At 42.7% G+C, this 23,979-nt stretch overlaps 1 protein-coding gene across 1 annotated transcript in view; it reads right to left on the minus strand.

Annotated features, from left to right (window-relative positions):
- The window catches only part of RAP1GDS1 (Rap1 GTPase-GDP dissociation stimulator 1), a 107,525-nt gene that overhangs the window by 10,526 nt on the left and 73,020 nt on the right, over positions 1-23,979 (minus strand). Inside the window, exons 5-11 of the mRNA XM_054163091.1 lie at positions 19,974-20,120; positions 10,663-10,791; positions 7,912-8,037; positions 3,075-3,218; positions 2,686-2,817; positions 2,135-2,269; positions 450-575 (exon numbers count right to left, since the gene is read on the minus strand). Of these exons, the coding sequence (XP_054019066.1) occupies positions 450-575; positions 2,135-2,269; positions 2,686-2,817; positions 3,075-3,218; positions 7,912-8,037; positions 10,663-10,791; positions 19,974-20,120 (939 nt within the window). The remainder of the gene's footprint in view (positions 1-449; positions 576-2,134; positions 2,270-2,685; positions 2,818-3,074; positions 3,219-7,911; positions 8,038-10,662; positions 10,792-19,973; positions 20,121-23,979) is intronic.

Below are 23,979 nucleotides of genomic sequence, written 5' to 3' on the forward strand. Positions count from 1 at the left end.
TTTGGTTGTTAGCAGAGTTCTGGTTCAATAAATCCTCGTCCTGGAACAGAGTGTTAAGCTAAAAGATACTTTATTTGGTTTTCACACTGCAGTTTGAACAAGTGAATTGGTCTGTTCCAAGGAGCCAGGTAAGCAAACAGCAAAACAGGAGTGGTGGTTTAGAACACTCACACCTCAATATTTCTCCTAATGTGACAGTGTAGAGGTCTGAAGTACAACAGTAAATAAGCATTTGACAGCTTCTGCTGAGCATCCTGCATAGTCAAGTTAGGAATCCAGGGGTGGGGGTGGGGGGAATCCACCCACATCCTACTCCCTTAGATTTATTCCAATACTCTAGGAAATGAAATTTTAAGAACCCCTCTGCTTCTCTCTTAGAAGAATCTTGGCAGCATATCACAGACTGAACCAAAGAGAATCACTTAACGTAGAGAACACTTTATTTTTACCTTGTGCATCTATTAACATTCTTAATGTTCCCAGAAGCTTGAATTGAACAGGGGGCATCTCCGATCTGAGGAATTTCAATACAGCTTCTGCCACGCCAGCTGACAGCATCTTTGCCTTATTTACAACTGCATGAAAAAAGAACAGGGAGCATCTCAGCAGCATTTCTGGAAGTGCAGTTAATTTCCAAGTCTGGAAGTGAAGGCTCAGATGTGGTTTGAAAAATAGCTTGTGAACAGAGACTTGAGGAACATGAGTGTGTGCTGACAGTACTGCCTTGTGAGAAAGTGTCCTGCTTGCTAAGGCACTGGTGTGAAACTCAGTGCTTTTTCCTAGCATGCACATCTGCTTTTCAGTGTACATAAACTGGAGGCTAGACTTTTCCCCCTTAGTCTAGGAAAGGTGTCCTCCACAAAATGCATCAAGTAGAAGCCCAGGCTAGCACTGACACCCAAAAATATGAGGAAACTTCTCTGTTTTCCAACAAGAGTCTTCTGTTTTACATAGGCAAGGGAACTAAAGCATCCAATTAGCAGGAGAACCTCCTACCCACTTCTGACCCCTGATAGAAACAACGCTGTGATTGTGGCCTGACAGGCTGGAGCCTGTAGTCCTTGTATTGCCCCTCTGAACTCTTTCATCCCCTCTTTTATCCCCTCCACTTGTCTGTTCTCTGCTTCTATGTAAGGTGCAAACTTGGTCTGGTATGGAATTTAGCAAGAGACACTTATTCCGTGTTCAAAGTACCATTTCACAAGCAGTTAACCACAGCCACTGGCAGTTAAGCACTGAGGCCAGTTAGGACTTGCTCATTTTTCGCTTAACAGTATACATGAAATGTTATGTAGGCCTCTGGCATCCTTGAGCATGGGCTACAGGGGGGCTTGCTGACTGCTAGAAGTTTATGGAATTGCTCACCTGAGACAGGTAAGCAAGTGGCACACCACTGGAGCTGCGTGGGTTTAGTTACTGTATGTGTGAATGCTTCTGGAAAGTTTTGGTTGTCAGAATTGAAAATACCAGAATGAGGTTAAATGGATGAAAGGTTGTTTTTGGTTTGGTACAGGAAAGCATGCACAAGTATTCCACACCTGCTTTGTTTTTATGTGCATGTGCTCTGCCTGTTATGCTTGGGTAATCAAAACTCATGCAAGTTATTAATAATTGCCAGATTAGCATTTGGTTCACTGCCTAGAAAGAGTAACTAATTGCAGCAGGCTCCTGTTCTAGCAGTCTGCTTCCAGCTCTGCTTTGGGAACTGGCAAAGGCTCAGGAAATTACATGAAGCTGATGTTTCAACAAAGTGGGCACTGCTCTTTGGTGCTCTGTGGGAGCAATCCCAAATAAAACAAAATGCACACAAATACAGAGCTCTGTGCAGAAAGGATTGAGAAATCCTGTCTGAGACCTCCTCAGCTGCCTGCCCATCACTAAGCTTCCCTTGCCTTGGCGGGGGATAATACTGTGGGATCAAAGTGGTTAAGGATGGTCATTAGGCCTGTGATATATTTAAAACTGCTTGACACTACTGCTGTGTAAAAGCCATAAAAATGCTGATGGGCCTGAATGGTGGGCACAAGTCTGACCTGCCTTTAGGACTGGGCAGTCAGTTCTCCCACCCTCATGCCCAGCAGGGTCCAGTGGGAGAAGAGCATTTTACCGTTGGGCAATGCAAAGTGAGGCTTACCAGGAATAGCCAGGTTTCTGAGAGCACTCAGAGCAGCATGCTGCACAGTCACATTTCCATCCTCCACATGTCTGTCTAGCAGATCCATCAGCTTTTGAACTATGCCATTATCCACCATATGGATACAGTTTCCATCTGTGCAAGATGACACACATCACTTATGAATGGAAGATTATTGCTAAGATTTTTATAAGAGCTTTTTAAGAATAAAAGGGCTATTTCCTTGCTCCTTTCTAGATTGCTTTGTTGAGAATCTGACCACTGTCATCTGTGGCATGGTAGTCATGATCAGTGATCGTGACAAATTTAGAAGAGTGATGCAAGAAACACTGCAGGAGGCAAAAATCCCCTGTACTTCTCTGCAAATGTGAAACAGTAGTTTAAAATTAGGCTTACCACTTTTTAGGAGTGCAGAGTATAAAATGACTGATATGGCTGCACAGCTCAATACCAGCTCCACTGCAGCACACAGGTTGTGTTTATAATGTAGAGAAAGAGAAGGACAGAAGGGCACAGATACATTTACATAAACCTTTAAGGCCTTTTCTTACCATTTCTGGCGAAATTTGCGATGGCCAGTGCTCCTGCAAGCTGTAGCTGATGGCTGTTGGAAGGAATCCATGATAGTACTCTTTGGAACACACTGCCTTTTCCTCCTTCAAATAACTTTTGCATGGACTCATCTGGGGTAAAAACCATAGACAGTCAGCAAGCCAAAGAAGTGATTGTTAGGGAAAATTCTTCATGTTTATGCAGCTCTGCTGGCAGGACTACAATTAATGCAGTCCTACCGTGGAATGAGAGGAAAGCCTGACCCATTGAACGTTAACTAGCAGGCAGCAAAGCTTCTAGGTTATTCCGAAAATTAGTAAACAGTAAAACTCAGGAGCTGAATTGCATTACAGGTGTCTGCTGTTGCTTTGTGAGAGACCAGACGTACCTCCGAGCAATAATAAAACCATCAGATCAGAAGCTGTTTTGAGCTCTGCAACATCATCCTCTTTGTCACTGTCCACAGTCTTCTGGACGATCTCAAGTAAGCACTCCACCAAGCCTGCCTCAACCAGCTGCAGTTTAATGACATCTGAAGAACAGCATGGATAAGAGGAGTCAGAATGGTGGTTTTATTTTAAGTACCTCCATGTAAGTACATACACATGGGTCAGACTGTGAAAAGAAGCAGTGATGTCAATGGTTTCATCACTAACAGCTTGTGTAGATAAAGCTGCAACTTCTCAGGACCAACTGCTGCTACCATTTCCCAGCCACTGCCTGAGCAGAGCAAACTTAGGGTTTCTTACTGTGTTTCATGTACAGAACTTCAGTGTATGAAACTAGGGGTGGCATGTTGTAGTTTGAGCTGGGTGCCCCCCTGGTGCATTCACTTCCTGTGTCCAGAAGTCCAGCCCAGAGGGATGGACACAGGAAATTGTGTATTTCCTACCATAATTCTTTGCACCACTATAAGATCCAGTGCGGGGTCTGGCACTTCCTCTTTCCTTCCCTCTCCGAGACTTGGTAACTGGGGGAGAGATCTCCCGGCCATGGGCCTGATTAGGCCCAAGGCCACAGGGGGATGGGCAGTCTCAGGCCTGGCCAGCTGAGACTAGCCCAGCAGAGGGAGGGGGAAGAAGGAGCCCTGGGGGTTTTGCATGCACCCTCAGGTGGGGATGGGATCTTTCTTTGTCACTGCGCTTTGGGTTTTCTGTAACATTCACTGCTTTCTATTTAAACTTTCATCACTTTTGCAATCCGTTTGTCTGAGTCGTTATTTCTGCCTGTGGTGGGGAGGGGATCTGCCCCAACCCATTACATTTTTGGCGCCCAACGTGGGGCCAACTGCAGCTCGGATTGCAAAAGATGGAGAGTTTAAATTTAGTTCTGGGCGTCGGTTTGGGTTTGGAAAGTTGGGGCTCAGGTTTTGTGTTACCGGGGCGACTGTGTGAACTCCTGTGGACTGCAGAAGGATAGCTGGTGCGTAGCTGATGGCATGGAAGTCCCTCCTGTTGTTTGGGAACAGCGAGGGGTGGTTCTTTCTGTGACTTTCTGCCCAGGGTAGCTTAAGAATGCTCGAGTAGCCTAAGAAGGCGAGACCTGCCTTCTCCTCGTTCTCTGCGGAGCGGCAGGGAGCGGAGGAGGGGCAGCGGCAAGCAGAGTGTGGTCGGCCCGCGGCCGCTGCGGGGAGCAGACACCCGCGGCGAGCGGGCAAGCGACTGCTGGAGGTGACTCGGACTCTGCATCGCGGCGACAGAGCCGGCGGGGGCCGGGCCGGGCCGCGTTCAAGCGGCGGCGGCGGCACCGCCCGAGCCGGGCTGCGTTCAGGCGGCGGCGGCAGCTGTAAATCTTTCCCTGGTGTTTTCGGACGTGTTCCAAAAATGGCGCCGAGCACCTGGCTCCGCCTCCCTGCTTCTTCAGCGGGCTGTGGCGCAGCTCCTCCCTCTTCCGGGGGTGGAGGTTGTGCAGCCGGATGCTGTCCTGCCTCGGTACGCGAGCGCCCAGCCGGGGGGTGCGGAGTGCCTCTGACATGCATCCGTGTAGCTTTGGTCCGCGTGAAAGCGGTTGGCTGCGGCACCCTGGATGGATTGAAAAAGGCAGTCGTGGAGCCGGATTGTTCCGACTGGCCTGCCCCAGGGGTGGAGAATTTGCCGCTGAATAGGAGAGTAAAGGCTTGGCTGAGAAGTTGTGAGGTATTTCCAGGTGACCAGGATGTCCCAAGGAGTCCACAAGGAATTCACACTGCAGGAGAAGGACTGCGTCGCTGGGAGGTTCCATCACATGAGGAAGAACAACTGGAATGGACTGATGCTTGAGCCTGAATGAGAGACTGTTTGAGTGGACGCCCAGATGAAGATATGGACTTCGCCGGACATGTCATCAGAAGTTTTCTGATCTGATGATGTGTTTGGGTGCAAAGATTATGGTATGAAATACAGGGGTGGCATGTTGTAGTTTGAGCTGGGTGCCCCCCTGGTGCATTCACTTCCTGTGTCCAGAAGTCCAGCCCAGAGGGATGGACACAGGAAATTGTGTATTTCCTACCATAATTCTTTGCACCACTATAAGATCCAGTGCGGGGTCTGGCACTTCCTCTTTCCTTCCCTCTCCGAGACTTGGTAACTGGGGGAGAGATCTCCCGGCCATGGGCCTGATTAGGCCCAAGGCCACAGGGGGATGGGCAGTCTCAGGCCTGGCCAGCTGAGACTAGCCCAGCAGAGGGAGGGGGAAGAAGGAGCCCTGGGGGTTTTGCATGCACCCTCAGGTGGGGATGGGATCTTTCTTTGTCACTGCGCTTTGGGTTTTCTGTAACATTCACTGCTTTCTATTTAAACTTTCATCACTTTTGCAATCCGTTTGTCTGAGTCGTTATTTCTGCCTGTGGTGGGGAGGGGATCTGCCCCAACCCATTACACACATGGATGTATAAAATACAGAACTTCTTGATTAAATCTCAGGGCAAGTTATCACCTCTTTCTTCTAGCTGAAACAAGATTTCTACCATCTGCTGAAAGGGCTGCAGAAGTACAGTAAGGCCAAATCCAAAAGGCTGAGCTGGGGGAGAAATTTGCCTTGGCTAAAGAACTGGAAACTGATGAAGCGAACCCATGTCTTGGTTACTGGCACCACGGCTCAACAAGTGGGGACACAAGACTTGGGAGCAATATTTTTTTCCTGTGGTTTCTACAACATAATCTGTAACAGATTCTTTTTCCCCTGTGAACTTGGAGGTGACAATCTCCTTTACATGCCTAAATTTCCTTTCTGTTAAGTGGGACTGGCAGGTGGCAGTGCCTGCCTGATGCTGTGCTATGTCGTCTTGTGATGTGAAAGTGATTCTGGTAGTTTTTGCACCGATTTTAGAAAACACAGTCACAAACCTCTGCAGAAATGTGGATTGCTCTCTGTATGACACAACATAGTAACAGTAACAAGTTAGCCCACGTTAAAATGCTTGTAAAGGCCAAACCTTTGAAAGTATTTTTTTATGTAGTTTACAAGCAACAGCTGGGCAAGGAAGTGTGTTCTACCTCTGGTGACAGATGTGTCTGACTGTTTCTTGCTGTCATTAGGCTTTTTGCCCGAGTTCAATTCATTGCTTCTCTAAAAGCAGGTGATGATCTCATGAATTTGTTAGGGAATGCCATATATCCAGTTGGGATTTTTTTTTAAATAGGCAAAATATCCAATTGTGGTTTGGTTTGTTTTTTTTTTAATAGGCACTTCTGAACTCAGGCACTAAAAAAACAAAAGAGAGCTCCCTTATTTACAGGACACCAGGCTGCAGATGTTCTGTGATTTGAAATGTAAATTGCTACAGCAGTGTGCTTAAACAACAACAAAACAAAATGAGCCTCAAAAAAACCCCCAAGGACCAAAACTGAGACTCTGCAAACACTTCATTTAGATGTTTTTGTCTCCTGACCTATTGCTAATTATCTACAATCAACAGCACCTGAACAGTACCAGCACAGTGAGCTCATTGAGGTATGCTTTGAATCCTCAGTGGGAGAGCAGCTGACTACCTCATAACATGCAAGCACTCCAGTTATGTTCAGAAGCAGTGAACTTACCAAATTCTACTGTGACTATAAAATACAGTCTAAAAGATATTAAACATCTGAACTGAAATATGAGCTGGACTTGCCAAAGGTTCGACCCAATTTTGTGCCAGTCTCCAAGGATGGAACCATCTTAGGCCAACTTGCTAGTTACTGTATCATAAATGAGCCTGTTTGGGCACAATGTGGATTTTTGTAACTGACTCCTGTTTTCACATACCACTTCATATAAAAGACAAAATCTTTAGCTGAAGCAAAAATTTACTTTGATTTATACTATGGAAAAAGAGATTCAGATAGTGTGTAGTGTGTACAATGCAGTAGGATGAAACCTGAAGCTTCAGTGTTTAGAGTTCTGTCCAGTAATTTGTTAGCTTTAATGCCAACTTGATTACAACACAGCTACAGAGGCATCTAATGTTGTCATGTCATCCATGCTCAGGACTGCTTCCCACTTCAGTCAAGCTCCAACCCTTAACTGCCTCATTTCTTTCTTGTCTTTAAAGGGCAGGCAGTAGGTTATACAAACCACCCAGAACTCCATTGGGAGGAAGGTCCCTGGAGGGACGATCTGGCACACGGATTCCAGCACTGGCTTGATCAGTGAATGAAACTCAAGTTTCCTGAGGCTACCTGGAGCTACTGCATATATGGCACCAAACACCCAAATTAAATTCCTATGATCCCTCAATGTAAGAGCATCCAGCTCTTAAGCTCTGCAATTAACATGGCCCTTGCAAAAGTAACATACCTTGGAAGTGGAACTGCTGGTGGCTCTGTGATCCCAGAAAATGACATAACAACCCATGTTCTTCTGCTGGAATCACAGAATTATTGAGGCTCCAATAGGCCTCCCAGATCATCAAGTCCAAGTGGACTGTCAGTGCCTGAGCCTGTGTTTTGTAGACAAAACATAAGGCCCCCTAAAAAGCAGCTTTTGATATTCCCACCGTGGGCACAGAGAAGTAGAATGTAACATAACCAGGCACAGAGTGAATTGGAGGTGCAATTAGTGTGTTAGCTCCTGTCGTATGCTCAGACAATTAAGACCTATTCAATTGATGTGAAACTATCATCCCAAGACCTGCTCTAGCAGCTTCTGAACAAGGCAGCCAGTTACTCTGCACTTAGTCCCTAGAAAAAAAACATCTCTATTAAAGAGATCACATACAGGGGATTAGAAATACATATAGGAGAGAAAAAAAGCCCTCAAAGTTTTACCATTTTCTGCCAGGGGAGCCAAAACTTCAAAAATCATCTCTTTTTTGTCATGCTCTATTTGCTTCTTGAACAGTTTCACAAGCTCTTCAGCGATGTTTGTGTAGGCGAACTGCTCTTTACTTGACTCTGTGAAGCAAAAGGGAAAAATCCAGTATCAAGTAAAGAAATCACATCGAAAAGTAGGGCTGGGTTTTTTTTCTCCTCTTTATTACCAAGTTTATTCAATAGTGCTCTTCACAGAGAAGAACAACAGCCTTGTGCTTGTCACTAAATGAAAAATGTCTTGCTGCTTTAAGATAAACATACTGACCTGAATTACTTATGTCTAAGGCTGTTTAAATATACATAAATACACAGTCAAGGTTGTTGGGCTGTTTTTGCCTAACAGAAAGTAAAGGTAGCTATAGAAACAGTAACACTACGAACATATCTATTAAGTCTTTGGCTCCCTTCAGCTTACCAGGAAGGCTAGCAGATTATATGCTGCTTTTTCTTACGTGGGGAGAAAAAGAGTTGTAGTGAATGCTTTAATATTTACATGGTTTCATGATGGTGACCTTAACTTTGAAAGCTGTGTGTGGCTATTGTGGGGCCATTTCATACTGCAGGGACAGCATAAAGCAGCTTTACAGATGGGCTAGCTTGCCACCAGGAGGTTAGCCAGCAGAGAGTGGTTCTTCAAAGGTAGGTTCAACAAAAGCATCTTTTATTTCATTGCCTGTATCTTATTCCTCCTTGCTGGCAGTATTACAGCGGATGCAGGTGGTAGGGTTGGTGTCCTGCATTCTCCAGTTGCCACCTCCTGAGGGCCATCTGTAGTTAGCCTCCCAGCACCTTTTTTACTGCTCTGATGGATGTTTAGGGATATTTTAATGTATAATTGACACCAAGGCCTGGGGAAATGCATCAACTGCAGACCTAGACCCTTTTGTGCAATCCTATGATTGTTTTCTCTGAATATGCACAACTGTATAACATAATGCAATGGCTTTAAGCTGGAGAAGAGCAGATTTAGATTGGATGTTAGGAACAAGTTCTTTACTGTGAGGGTGGTAGAACACTGGAAGAAGGTGCCCAGGGAGGTGGTCGAGGCCCCTTCCCTGGAGATACTCAAGGTGAGGCTCAACAAGGCCCTGATCAAGCTGATCAGTCTCTGCTGACTGCGGGGAGGTCAGACTGGATGACCTTTGGGGGTCCCTTTGGGCCCAGACCAATCTATGATTCTATAATCAAAGTGGATTTTTTGATCTTTCCAGCATTTTTAAAAGCAGAACTATCACTGTGGTTATTGGGGGTTTTGCCCTGCTTTGATACAGAATAAGCGTTTCATATAATGCATCTCAAGGGATCTGCGCCATGCAGTTGTCTCTTAAGTGATGAAAAATGACAACCTCACAATAAAATCCCCTGAGGTTACAAGGCAAAAATAAAATATTAGAGTTACAATGTGACTGACTAAGCTATTGCTTAAGGGAGATTAAAGTATTACAAGCTAAATTAATTCTCTGCCAATCTTAAAGAGCAAACGTCTTTTCAGCCTATGGGAACAGGAGGGGAAGCAGCTGCTGTTAAGCTTCCTTCCCATGGTTCTTATTACTCAGCTGGGCAGAGCAGGATCTTTCCAAATAGGGAAAGAAAATGTATTTCTTGGTGAAGATACCATTTATTCTATTTAAGATCATGATGGGTTTAGCTGCATTCTAGCAGTAGAATTTCCAGTATACCATCCTATTATGCTTTATGCTGTGCAGATACAATATATGATCTTGAAGATCTCTAATCTAGTAATGTCTTCAGTGCTATTTTGATGCCTCTTCCTGTTGTTTTATTAAGCAGAGCTGTCTGCTGTAAGTATAGGTATTATGCATGTGATCAGACTACACTAAATGATGTTCTCTCTGGCCTTAATGTCTATGAATTTAGGACAGCTGTGAGTAACTTCAGGGGACCAGCAGTAGAAACTCACAGGTATTTTTTTCATACTTTGAACTGCTGAATCTTCTTGGCAAAACAGGATGATATCATAACTGCTATATTATTGTGCTCCAGTGGGAAAAATCACACCCAAACATCGTAGGCCTAAAATTTCACATAATAAGCTGGCAAAAGAAAAATAGTAATGTAGAACTCAATTGATAATAAAACATCTGTTGGTTTACATGTGGTGGAATTCCAGTGAAAACTAATCCACTTGCAAAGACACTGGATCAAAGCAGGACCACAAACTTCAATTGAAATGGAGCTAACTAAAAAGAACATCTGCATCTGAGTAGTAGTCATTGTTTGTACATGCAAGTATTTAGACTAGAACACATTAAAGCTCTGCATCTCTACAGGTAGATTTATGGGCTGTGCCTGTCTCAGCTTCATTCAATGATTTCCATGAGCCAGTGTAATCCTGATACAACTTTGTGTAGTTACACCAGAATAGATTATTTGTATCATTAATAAATACTTCAAAGTAAGCAGTGTGCTCATGAAATACTGCTTAGATGATTTAAAACGTGCTTAGGTGTAGTTACATTGAGGAATGTTAACATAAAACATAAGTACCCAGATAAATTCCAGTTACTGAAGGAGGAAAAAAACCCAGACAGCCCCCTATTACAGAGACAATAAGCAGAAATTGTTTGCTTTAACTTTTGAATGTGCCAAAAGGAATGCAACAGGCACCAGTGTGAGGCTTTCCTTATCTTAATATATGACTTTACGAAAACTGGCTGTAAATGGAGATGAGTATTGTGAACTTACCAAGTTCTGCTAGATTGCCAAATGCAACAAGGCACATCTCTGTCAGAGCTGCATTTTGGCAATGAATGCCCAACAATTTCACTAATGTAGGAATAACACCCATATTGATAAGCTGTGACTGCAGGGTATCTACATGAAAAGAAAGTACAGCAGTGAGTTAGCATTTCTGTTCCTAGTTCTATTCATTAAACAAACAAACAAGGCTTTTTTTTTCACATAAAACAACTCCTAGGCTAAGAAGCATTAAAACATCTGTCTACTCTACACTTCTACACTAGGATCTGCTCCAGACTTAAGATATGGACTCTTAAACTCCCCTGCTCCTAGCAATGGGATGTATTTCCAGAAATATTGCCTGCTGATAGGGCACAGTGAATCACACAGCTACTGCTAACTATGTGGTTATTGAGATCCTACCTAGTACATGTGGGGTTTGATTCTGACCTCTCTGACACTAGCTGACTGAAATCAAACAAATCTACATCAGTGAAATAATTATTTGTTTGGCAGGGTGTTCCTATATACTGTTTTCCCCTTAAAGATCAAAACTGGAAAGGTAATATTGGAATGAATATAAGCTGGCACTGCAATAAATGGGAGAAGGTTCATAAACACAGCAAGTCACAATGCAGATTGAGGAGCTTAAGAAAAAAGAAAGTTTAATAAAGACAAAAACAAAAAAGGGAAGGTGTAAGAAAAGTCCTTAGAAGCCATTCTGATTTGTATTTTGCTTAAGATGAAAGTTTTTTAGTGATTACAAGTAAGTAAATTATTGCTTCTAGATGTCTGCAAATAGAAAGATGCTTTGATGGTTAGGCAGAAACATGATTGTTTGAAAAGATTATTTATTACAGTGTTTTCTCTCACACATTTTACCTATAACAGCAAAGAAGAAAAGCTTTGTTTCACAGCTGAACAGAATGAAGCAGGCATGAACATACCAGATGTTGTTTAGTAATTCTCCTAAGCATCTATTCCTTTTGTTTCTAAGCACTTTAACCAGGTTTAAATAATTACTCAAAAGATTCAAAGCCTGGTGAATTCAAGAGAATTTAGCTTTTGGTCAAAGCCCTGCAGGGGAATTAGTTTTAATTCTGAGCAAGTGAAGTAAGTTGGAGTTTTTCTATCTGTGGAATGGCGAGACATAAAAGTTAAGAGGTTTGTACAGGGAGATAAAACCAGTGTATCTTGAGTCCAGAAAATTTGGTATAATCTTGTGCTCTCAGAAATCTTTGTCTTCAAGATTCTGTCACGTGTTTGGAATTTTCAAACAGTAAAAATGATGACTGCTTAGTTCATTTATTATTCAGTGCAAAAATACTTTGATAATAATTCGCCATTTGGTACACTAAGTAAGTGTTATTGGGATGAGCAGGAATCCTTATGGTCTGACATCTTTAATAGACTGTATTACTTACCAGTAACTGAATTTCCCTTTTTTTGGGGGGGGAGGGGTTACCTCTTCCACAGATGTGTGGTGTTTATAGAGAACTTTATGAGAACCCCATGTCGAACACCAAAGAGCTGTTGAAGCTGTCAAATTTCAGGTAAGTACAAGTTGCACCAGCGCATGCATTGAATGCCATTTTACCTCCAGCAGATGTGTGAGTCACTACTGCATCCTCCTACTTCAATCTAAACTGACTGTAAAAAGCTGCCTCTGAATAGGAAAATTGGGGAAGGGGTAGGTGGAATGGTTCTGTGGAGAAAATGATCGTGTAGGAGAACTCAAGTTACTGGTAAATAATCTGGTTTTGTCCTTGGTTTGTGATTGTCCCCTGCAAACACTGGAAAATTCTGAAGGGGAAATGGTAGTCATGGAGAGCTGGAGAACAAAGACACAAATCACAAATGCCATAGAAAATTACATGAGAAGGAGCTGCTTTGTATCTAGACCTATGCCTTTAGTCACTCTAAAATCACTTCATCCAGCTGTAATGGATGAAGAGACAGTTAATCTCTATGGGCTTTGTTTGGCAGAATATTCTGACACCAAAAGCATAAACTCTCTATTTTAAGCTGTTTTTTTCCTTTTTTGAATGTTGTCTCTTTCTCAATACAAAATATATAAGAGGTGAGAAGGAGAAGACTAGTGGAAAAAGGGAAAGCATATCCATCTTTGAATGGAACCAGGAATCCTAAGAGCCAAATAGAAGGCTATATTGTTTTGCAAGAGAGCATGGAATGCACTGAGTAAAGGGCCTCTAGAATTCCCAAGTAGGAAAAAAAGGAAAAATGAAAATAGACTAATTACATTAGGTCAAAAGTCAGGTTTTGTACCTCACTTCATAGTAATCTCATTTCCCTCCAGTAGAAGGATGGCACCTGCACACAGGGAGGGTCTACAGTGTGGTAGGAATGGGATTACAACAGCTACCTTTTAGGTAAATATTGATGCCTTAACTGCTGTAAGCAAAAGGATACATTTTCTCCTCTGCCAAAGATAGGAGAACCCTGTGAGCCACAAAACTGCACAAGAGGCAAAACCTTTGCAAATGAAAGGCTGCCAGCAGCTGTTTGCTATGCTTGTGCTTAAGCCTGAGCTTGCCATGCAAATTCTCAAATCCTGAACGTGTAGTTTGCATCTGTCATTACGACCAATGCAGGCTGCTTCTCTAGTAAATGCAGGAGCAAAGTCTATTAAGAGGTTTAAAAATAGTATGGGGACCTACAGCACTTAATAGTTGAGAGAAATTAGAAACATCTGAGTGGTTCAGTCTTAGCTGAAGGGACTGCCAGCAGTCCTCTAGCTGTTTGATGACAGACTGCAGACTGGGTAACATGGAGTAAGTGCTTACCTCAGCCTTTCACTGCAGGAAGTGTACAAGGCCTTATTGCAGCAGGAGGCAAACTCAGGGGACACATGCATCCTTCCAATGAGCAGTTGCCTAACACAGGATTAAAATGAGCCATGAAGCCAGGCATCATCATGTCTCAGGGCAAAACAGCATTTCTATCAGCTTCCTAAGCAGAACTTGATGCATAGAGAGCAGGAAGCATGAAAAAACAAATGCTCCTTCTGAATTTATGACTTAAAGCTACAAAGGAAACTCAGATTTTACACTGCTGCCGTATGTGGCAGTAGTAAGAGGCCTCTGTGTTCTCTTGAAGTGAAAAGCACTGACAGTGATGCTGTACAGATGCATATACAGGTAGATAAAAGGCAATCAATACATGCGCCAGCACAAAGAATTACCTACCTAAAACTTGCATTTCAATGGCTCCATGTCCTTCGGTGACACACATGGAAACTCCAAAGAGTAAGATCTGGGGAGAATATCCCAAATTGAGAACTTTATCCGGGGGCAATTGAGTTAAAAATGCTGATTTAGGCTTGTTCATGATTTTGGATAGGGTGTCAGAAAACAACTAGTCTCTGCCTGTCTCACGAGTGACCATGATTGTAATGCTGAAGGAAATGTTCTTTTGTACAATTAATGGCATCATTTCACACCTTAGAGAAACCTGCTTGTAATCCCTGTGTCTGTATTAAACCATCACACAAGTGACTCTATTGATTATCCATCAATAGGATAGATAACCATCTTCAGAAATGATCACAGGAAACACACTTTTTATTTGCTTTTAGGTTACTTTGCACTTAAGTGCATTTAGGTCTTGAAAGCATGCTAGACACCTTCAGCTTGTGATGCAAACGAAGCAAAACCACAGCAAGCATGAAAATCAGCAAAGGTAAGTCTTAGAAGGAAGCATTACTGAAATACTGCTGTTAGACCTTAATAGTGGTGCCATAAATCTCCCTTTCATTCCCTATTTATATAGATCCTACAGATTGTAAACGCTGCACTTTGGTCCTCAACATCCATTCCAGTCGCTGAGTTTGTGAGAATTATGAGAGAGGGGCTTGGCAGGTGTATGACTTAACATCAGAATGTTGTAATTTACAAAGGCATTGAGGAAAGACAACCTTGACAGGCTGAAGCTTAATATGAAATGAGATGAGCAAGCAACCTATAGGCAGAATTGGTTTTATCTACATATGTACACCGCTATATATAAATACATGTATACTTTCACACATCTACTGTGTACAGTTAACTTCTGCTCTCCAATTTGACCACCTAGAGCAAGCCAGCTGGCCCAGTTCTTCCCTCCGTTCTGCATTTAACAAATGCTTTCATGGTTTGCTTTATAAATCTCAAGCTACCATGCAGACTGATCCCATTAACTTACAGTCTTGGCTCACAGGTTTGAGATCTACAGTGTAACTACTCACATCACCAACTCTTTCACATGAATCTTTGCATGTGATTATTAGTTGTATTAGAGTAGTTTAATTAGTTTTTCCCTCTTTATCCAAGCCTGCTTTGCCTCTTGGTTTTAAACAGATTTGTAGCTGCACAAAGACTATAGGTAATAATAATAAGTCTTCAAAGCAGGAGAAGCACAACAACATACTGGGAGGTGCCACAAGAGCAGCTTTAAGCATGGGTGCTATGTACCCCAAATGAAGTTTGCATAGCTTGACAAAGGAAGAATTCTTATAGGTCTTTGTCAAGACCTGCTTCTTTTGGGATTAAGCTATGAGCAAAACCATTTCCAAACAACTTTTTTTCATCCCTAGCCATACCTGCAACTTTGCATTTGAAGAATAATGGAAAGCAGGAATGAGCTACTTGTGTCTGACTGAATTTGGGCAGTAAAATACAATTATGATAGATAGGGTCAAGATAATCTGAGCTGAAGGCCAAGGGGTATGCTCCATCAGAAAAAAAACCAAAACCTTCTGATTTCTGGCAACACAATTAAAAACCAACACTCTTCGAAGCTTAAAAGAACTGCAAGAGATGCCAAAGCCAAGCTTGTTTTGTTAACGTAGAACCCACTAATGAAATGATCAAATTTCAAGGAGGCAAAGGAAGAACTGAGGAACAGCAGGCAAAAATAGTTCCTGAACACAAGCAGATGTCACAGGAATCTTGCTTTTAAAGCTTAGTCAACAGTGTTACAGAGTTACAGGAGCGTCCAGAATTGGGACGAGATACAGGAATGCTCTGTTTAGGAAAAGAAAACATTACATGGAGCTGCTCTTTAGTTGCCATTTTTGTGTGACAAATCCCTATGCTAATGAAAAAAGGAATGAGGCTTTGTGTTAAACAAAAAAGACATTGATAGCTATTAAGAATGATGCAGGAGCTAAGTAGCTATTGGAAAAAGAGGGCAATTAATTGACAGGAAATGAAAAACTGTTTAGAACCAAGTAAAACAATTTATATAAAGGATTAGAAAATATTAGGGTGTTCACAGACAATTAGCTGCAACTAAGAACCACATGTGCTGGAATCATTCTTATCTGGACAGCCATTGCAACTTCAAATAGTAGGAGTCATTAAAAGCAGTAAAGAAATCTTCAAAGTCCCTACCTGTGATTTTGTAACATAGCATTGCTAAGCAGGAATAGATTACAGAAACCAGAGAAGGCACCAGTGCTATTTCAAGAATTGAAACGCTTCCCTTCTCAGAGGTCTTTGTGTGTTTGTGTCCCCAGTTTGTTTCTCTAACTACAAAAGAAGAAATCTGGGACTCCAGGCTGCAATCCCATACTCTTCGTCCTTCAGCAAAACCAATCTACTTCCTAAGTGACACTGGGATCGAGCCTTTGCAAGTTCATCCTGGAAATGGTATCTGCTAATCTGTGAGTTCAAGGAACTGTCAGGGCAATCTGAATTTTCATGTTTACAGGTCAGCAAAGAACCAGATTGATTCAGACATCTACTGGCTGCTGTAGTGAACAGAAGTGACTTTCTTGGGCTCATGTTTGACATTGGCTGTTGTCCTGAAAATTGATGATGGTCCATAGATCAGAGCTGTGGTCCTGTTGTACTTGTGGCTCTTACAGCTGGCAAGACAAGCCAACTACTTGCCTCTGCATTCACATGTTGAAGGTACGTCACTGAGTTCTCTTCTAAAATGGTAATCCTCTAATTCCTTTCTAATTAAAAAAATAATAACATAAATCAAAGAACCCACCCCAGCAGATTTAGCAGACTGTCTGGGGTTGAATTCAAGGGTTGTTCCAGTCAGTGACTACATTCACAATGGAACTACAAGACACAAGTCTTACACAGCACAGTGATGGGTGCTGGGCCAAACAGGAGCTGGGTCCCAACAGGAGGAGCCACTGAGTATGTGGGATAAGGTGAGGGCTTGGTAAGACTCCCAGTATTCCTCCCTGATGCAGTGGCAGAACAGGGTGGTGGTACCCAGCTCCAGAAGCTGGGATATCCTTCTGCATTTCTCAGTTCTGCCATTGCCTCGGTGGCTCCTGTGAATACTGTCCATTCATTACTGTGTGTGAGATGAAGATGTCATTTAGCAGAGAGCAGCTAGTGGATCCTCCTAGGTGTCGCTCAACTAGGCAACTGCTTTATGAATTGCATCAGAATAATCTCTCTTAATAGATGGAATTAGCAATTTATTCAATGTTCATAACAGTTAAACTGTTCAGAAGCTGCTTGATTGGGAGATTTATCTCATAATTAATTTTCTGGAGGATCTTCTGGGCTCTTGGTCACTGAAGCAAAGCTGATAGGTAGTTTTCCCCCTGTGCAGCACTTTCTAGACTTATCTAAGCCTTGAGTCACCAAATATACTGCATGCTTATTAGTCAGTCCAGAGTATTCTGCTAGCTTAGAGGTGAGAATATCTAATTTGCTCCAAATATTTTAACAAATAAAGAGAATATGGAGTTATCAGTATGAAATATAATGTCATGCAGACGTCAAGCAAAACAGTTCCTGAAAATGATATGAAACAAAGGAACTAGAAAGTTGCTATTTGGAGAAGAGAGAAGTACTGTAAACAAGCATTCTTAGATAATACTAGGAAAAGAGGAGGGAATAATGTAAGAACAAGAGAAAGAGGCGAGACATACAGCAGTGACACTTGGAGCTGGATGAGTAACACTAAGAGCTGAGAGCGCTGGACACATGGCACAGAAAACACACTATGCTAGAAGAGATGAGAAAAGCAGATTAAAAATTTCTACAGTAAAAGTGAAAAAAAAATTAAGTCTATGGACCATCCCGAGAAGCAGAAGAGATTTGGGAACAGAGTACTTGAAGAGGCCCTACAAGAAAGCCAGGAAGGCACTTTTTACAAGGGCTTGTAGTGATAGGATGAGGGAATGGACTGAAGCTTGAGGAGGGCAGACTTAGACTGGAGATTAGGAAGAAATGTTTTATAGTGAGGGTGGTGAGACACTGGAACAGGTTGCCCAAGGAGGTTGTGGATGCCCTCTCCCTGGAGGTGTTCAAGGTCAGGTTGGATGAGGCCTTGAGCAACCTGGTCTAGTGGAAAGTGTCCCTGCTTGTAGCAGGGAGGTAGGAACTAGATCTTTAAGGTCCCTTCCAACCCAAAGCATTCTCTGAATGTACAAAAGCAAGTTACAGCTAGTGACAGCTTTAAGGATCTGGTGAGCAGCTACCAAAGAAGCTATGCCTTCCTAGGACACAACACTGCAGCTCAGGAAATGGGCATCAACAAAGAAATGCTGTAACAGGCTAACTGCATTTGCAGTCTGTGCCACTACAATACAAGTCAGGAGAACAGCCTCTGTTGAGCCTTCCTCATTCATCCCAATTGGTTTAGAGATTCAAATTTTGAAAACTTGGAGATGTGTGAATGCTGTATAATATGTTTGGGCATACCACCATGCTTGTGAGCAAGAGTAAACTAGGTACTAAGATATCAGCACATCCTTATAGCTAGTGTAGAAAGCTATTTTCTAGCCCTCGCTGGTCAAGGATTGCTCATTTCAGATACTACTTTTTCACTTTCCTCCGAGGCTCTGAACATCTCCATTTAACAGGGTAGAGAACATTAACATACAAATTTTTAGACACAGGCCAGAGTTAATTATACACATTAATTATTTCCCATTTATCTTAGAAGAAAATAACACATTCCACAAGGAGCAAAATAACTAAGGAAAACAGTTTGGCTTACATATCCCCCCAAACCAACACTGCGACACTGCACACCGGCAACAAATTAGTCCTGTGGTGGTGTTTGATACTAAATGAAAAAGGAAGGACTTAATGTAGCCTTCTAGTTTACTTCTGTTGAATCACAGAATTGTTTATGTTGGAAAAGACCTCTAAGATCATTGGGTAGGGTCCTGCATCTGGGTCAAGGCTATCCCAGGCACCAGTATAGGCTGGGCAGGGACTGGCTTGAGAGCAGCCCTGAAGAAAAGGACTTGGGGGTTGTGGTGGGTTGAAAGGAAAGGCCCAGCTTCCCCTCCCCCACTAAGCTGAGATGCTGGTGGATGAGAAGCTCAACAGGAGCCACCAGTGTGCACTTGCAGCCCAGGAAGCAAACCAGAGCCTGTGCTGCATCAAGAGAAGTGTGGCCAGCAGGTTGAGGGAGGTGATTCTCCCCCTCTACTCCACTCTGGTGAGACCCCACCTGGAGCACTGTGTCCAGTTCTGGAACTCTTATTACAAGAAGGATCTGGATATGTTGGAATTTGTCCAGAGAAGGGCCACAATGATGATCAGAGGGCTGGATCACCTCTCCTATGAGGACAGACTGAGAGAACTGGGGTTCTTCAGTTTGAAGAAGAGAAGGCTCTAAGGAGACCTTATTGTGGCCTTCCAGTATCTGAAGAGAGCTACAAGAAAACTGGTGAGAGACTTTTTAGGGTGTCAGGTAGTGATAGGACTGAGCGGAATGGATCCAAGCTAGAGGAGGAGAGATTTAGATTAGACATTAGGAAGAAGTTCTTCCCCATAAGGGTGGTGAGACACTGGAACAGGTTGCCCAGGGAGGTGGTGGAAGCCCTTTCCCTGGAGGTTTTAAAGGCCAGGCTGGATGTGGCTCTGAGCAAGCTGCTGTAGTGTGAGCTGTTTAGGGGGTTTAGAACTGGATGATCCTTGAGGTCCCTTCCAGTCCTGACAATTCTGTGATTCTGAGAGTCCAACCTCGAACCTACCACCACCATGGCCATTAAACCACATCCCACAGTGCCATGTGCACACATTTCTGGAAGGGTTTTTCCCTTAAGATGTATGATACATCTCTATGTATTTCTTTTAGACAAAGAAGGAAATTCTAGATGCCCATTTAAAAGCTTTTCTATGGTACACTACATGGACCTGCACAGTACCTTTGGGAACATCACTCTACTGAAACAGTGAGTTGTATACGTGAATGAAGGTGCTGGATCTTTTCAGAATAACTTGGTGTTGGCATCCACAATGTAAACCTACAGCTGACTTTAACTTTTGTATTTTTTTGAGGGAGTTGTTCTCCTGGTAGATATAAAGCAAATGTTTGGTGTTGTTTACCATTCTCATTGCTATAGTTCATCAGCATGCCACAAAAGACAGTCAAGAGCTTCTCACTGGCTGGGTCTGTTTTACTGCACAGTGACCTTATCTGGTCTACTACAATATGTGCACCACCTGCATGGTCAACTGCGTTCCTGCCCTCATCTGTAAAACAAAGAGTTACATTAAAAAAAAAGAAAAGAAAAAAAATCCCATTGTAGAGTCCCAAACATGACAGTAACCATTGAACACAAAGCTGTTACACCGAGGGCAGCCATTCATCCAGCGCTGTCAGATTCAGCTAGGGACACACTCGAGGGAGAGCTTTTAATGCCGCAGAACTAGGAAAGGGAAAGCACCTACAACAAAAGGGATTAACCACTTGGCACTGATACCTTTGCAAAGAAGTTCAGTGTTTGAGGCAGAGCTGCTGCAGCTGATAAATAACATTCTGAAGATGCATTGGGTTTTGCCAGAGGGAGGTTCTGAGCACTTTACAAAGTCTAGTCCACACGCCCTTGTGGACCAGGTAGCTTATTCTTGCTGTTATGCACATCAAGACATTGAAATACAGAAAATAAATCACTTAGGTTATTTAGAAACAAAAAGGGAAACAAACCAAAGCCAACAGGGGTACCAGTTCCCAGTCACAGGCTGTTTGCACTCACTCTGCCCCACGGCATGTCACAGGCTCACAGGATGTTAGGGGTCGGAAGGGACCTCTGGAGATCATGGAGTCCAACCCCCTTGCCAGAGCAGGACCAGAGAATCCAGTGCTTTTGCTCTTCTGTGCCTGCCATTTAATACCACCAGCAGATGCTTAGCCATTCACACATGGCTAAGAGAAAAATTTGCTCTTAATCTAGAAAAGACTGCAGTGCTCTGAGAGGTGTCATAAATAACATGCTACAACCTTTGTAAGGAACTCCTGTGTAACAAATCAGCTTTGATGTATCAGTGTAGGAACAACAGAAAAATTGCCCTTCTGGTATAGTAATTTACATTACCACCTCCTTTCCCAGCAGGCAATCAGCAACAGACAACAATCAATAACCTGAATTCCAGGATTTCCAAAAGGAGAGATTTCCAAGTGAGTCACAGTTACAATCAACTGGAAAATCTGGACCAAAGCAAACCCCTGGGGAGCAAATCACTACAGGAAAAAATTTTGTAAATTAAGAAAAAAACCCCCACCCTCTCCTCAATTTCTTAATGGCCTCAAAGCAAATCTCTCCCTTCTTATGCACCACTCTATCATCACTCTTATCTCTCCTTCTTGTATGTAGAAGTCAAACTATCAGGTTTTCCTCACTCTGCAACATGTGCAGTCTGAAAATCAAGGCTGTCCACATTTAGAGTATGATCTTCCACTATAAAGTGTTCCAAAGTTCTTGCTAATACTGTTTGTGAAGTATGTATACCCCTTACATTCTATATAATACTGTTTGGGAGGCATGGATACCCCTTACATTATATATATATATATACATATGACAAGTATTATATATACACCTACACTATATATATTCATGAATATAAATATATATATGTATGTGAGAGGCATATAGAGAGACTTCAGATAATTTGCTGAGTGGAGCTGCAAAAGGAAGGGTAATTCTTGCTGGATCTAAGCTATTAAATTGATTACCACTGTAATAATTGTTTTGCAGAATAACTGAGATAGATGCAACAGAGGAAAAAATCATCATTGCCATGACTGTCTCCACCTTGAACATGATCAGGACATCAGGGGACTGTGTTGCACTGCAAGCATGTATCTCCATTTGGAACAAATTGACTCTGTATACAGTTAAACCAATTCAAGGTAAGATTCTGTGTCAAGGAAAGACTATGAAAAAGGGAGAATTTGAAAAGAACTAGATCTCTCACATCCTTGAAGCAGTGACAAACTTAAGCATAATGCTGAAATGAAAGGGAATCCTCCACCAACAGAGAGACAACACAGTCAGGTATTCAGATTCAGTGCTTATATTTACCAAACCAGCAAAGGCAAAAACCAATGCTGGCTGGAATATTCCAGCATCCTGTTTTATCCTTATTTATTCCAGCATCTTCTTCTCGTATTTGTTTATTATGAAAGTTACATAAATACAGGATTTTGTAATTGACTCAAATCTTATGAGTCAAAACAGGTGTGCAAAATAAAACTGAATCACCGATTCTAGGTCAGATAGACTGAATGCAGTCCTGAAATTACTATAATGCAACTGAAATTGGCAAACTGAAGCCATAAAAAAAAAAACCAACAAAAAAGAAAGCTTAATCTCAGAGTTGCCAGTCCTGTACCTGGGTCATGAGAGAATAGAATAGAATAGGACAGGACCAGGTTGAAAGAGACCTTCAAGATCATCATGTCCAACCCATCATCCAACACCACCTAATCAACTAACCCATGGCACCAAGCACCCCATCAAGTCTCCTCCTGAACACCTCCAGTGATGGCAACTCCACCACCTCCCCGGCAGCCCATTCCAATGGGCAATCACTCTCTCTGTATAGAACTTCTTCCTCACCTCCAGCCTAAACCTCCCCTGGTGCAGCCTGAGACTGTGTCCTCTTGTTCTGGTGCTGGTTGCCTGGGAGAAGAGACCAACCCCCATCTGGCTACAACCTCCCTTCAGGTAGTTGTAGAGAGCAATAAGGTCGCCCCTGAGTCTCCTCCAGGCTAAGCAACCCCAGCTCCCTCAGCCTCTCCTCATAGGGCTTGTGTTCCAAACCCCTCACCAACTTTGTTGCCCTTCTCTGGACACATTATGATATGGAACTGCATATGGAATATGTGAGCAGGGAATTATATCATGTTGGGTGAGGGTTGGGAGCAAGAGTTAAAAAATCCAAAACCCAGTTACAAGCCAAGTTCCTTACCTGCATGGAATTTGGCACAACTCCACTGAAAATAACTCTTTGATAATATTTTACAACAAATGACAATCTAACTTGCATATCCTTTTACTTCCTTTCCCTCTGTTTTTGTGGAAGTTGTCACAGAGCAAAAGCTGCTGTATCTGTAAGTAGGGAAATGTCTCTCACTTCAAATACACCACAAAATTCTTAGCCACGCAATAGTTTACTTAGGTGGATAGATAATCAGCTTCTCTCTCCAGACAGCAAAGTAACTCAGAAAGATTCACAAATAAACCTCACTCCAAGAAATGCCTTTCTGTATCTATAGTATAACCAAAAAGTTAGAGCAAAATGAACTTCAGGATCCCTCCCAAGTAGGTGGCAGGCTGTAAGTAGCAGGTGTTGATGTGACTCTACAGGCTGGTAGATAAATAAAAAAGATGACTTAAATGAGTTTGTTGCTCCAACTCTTTCCCATTCTCCAGCTCACTCTGGGTAGCTGCTACTGTGCCTTAGGCAGCTGGGTGAAGATCAGACCTGGGCTAGTGCTATAATTAGGATTTCCTGATGCTGCTTTCTTAGGCTCAAGAGGATTAACTCAGCTCATTAGTGCAGGGCCACAAAGAATCCTGTATCTAATGTAGGAGGAAAAAATCTGAAGGTCCTGACTACCCACTCCAAGCTCACACTGTGCCATCCTGTTGCATCCCCAAGCAAAAAAGCATGCCTGTGACTCAGAATGCTCTATGTACTTATTACTGACTCGCTTCTCCCTGCTCCGTCGCTAAGAAACAGATTTTGCACATAAGAATACTCGCTGGGCTCCAAATCATTTACAGTCAAAACAAGACCACAGCATGTTGCTGTGCCTTGTTCTCGATCCAACTACTACTTTGCAGTTCAGCAGCTCTATGAACTCCCACACTTAACGTGCTTCCAGCCTCCCAGAAGCTGTGCTGAAATTTTTTTCCTGTGACCTTTTAAAATAAACATTTGTTATTCCTCAGAGATCAGTGATGGAACAGTTTCTGCTTAAAACTGCTTCACTGCAGCTCACAAAGGGAAATGCTGCTGTGTAGCTTTGGGTTTCTTAAGTACACACCTCTTTGAAAAGCCCAAGCAACCACAGAGGGTTTTTTTTCCCCCCCCTATAAAACGT

The sequence above is a fragment of the Dryobates pubescens genome, chromosome 1, assembly GCF_014839835.1.
Source record: "Dryobates pubescens isolate bDryPub1 chromosome 1, bDryPub1.pri, whole genome shotgun sequence".
NCBI lineage: Eukaryota > Metazoa > Chordata > Aves > Piciformes > Picidae > Dryobates > Dryobates pubescens.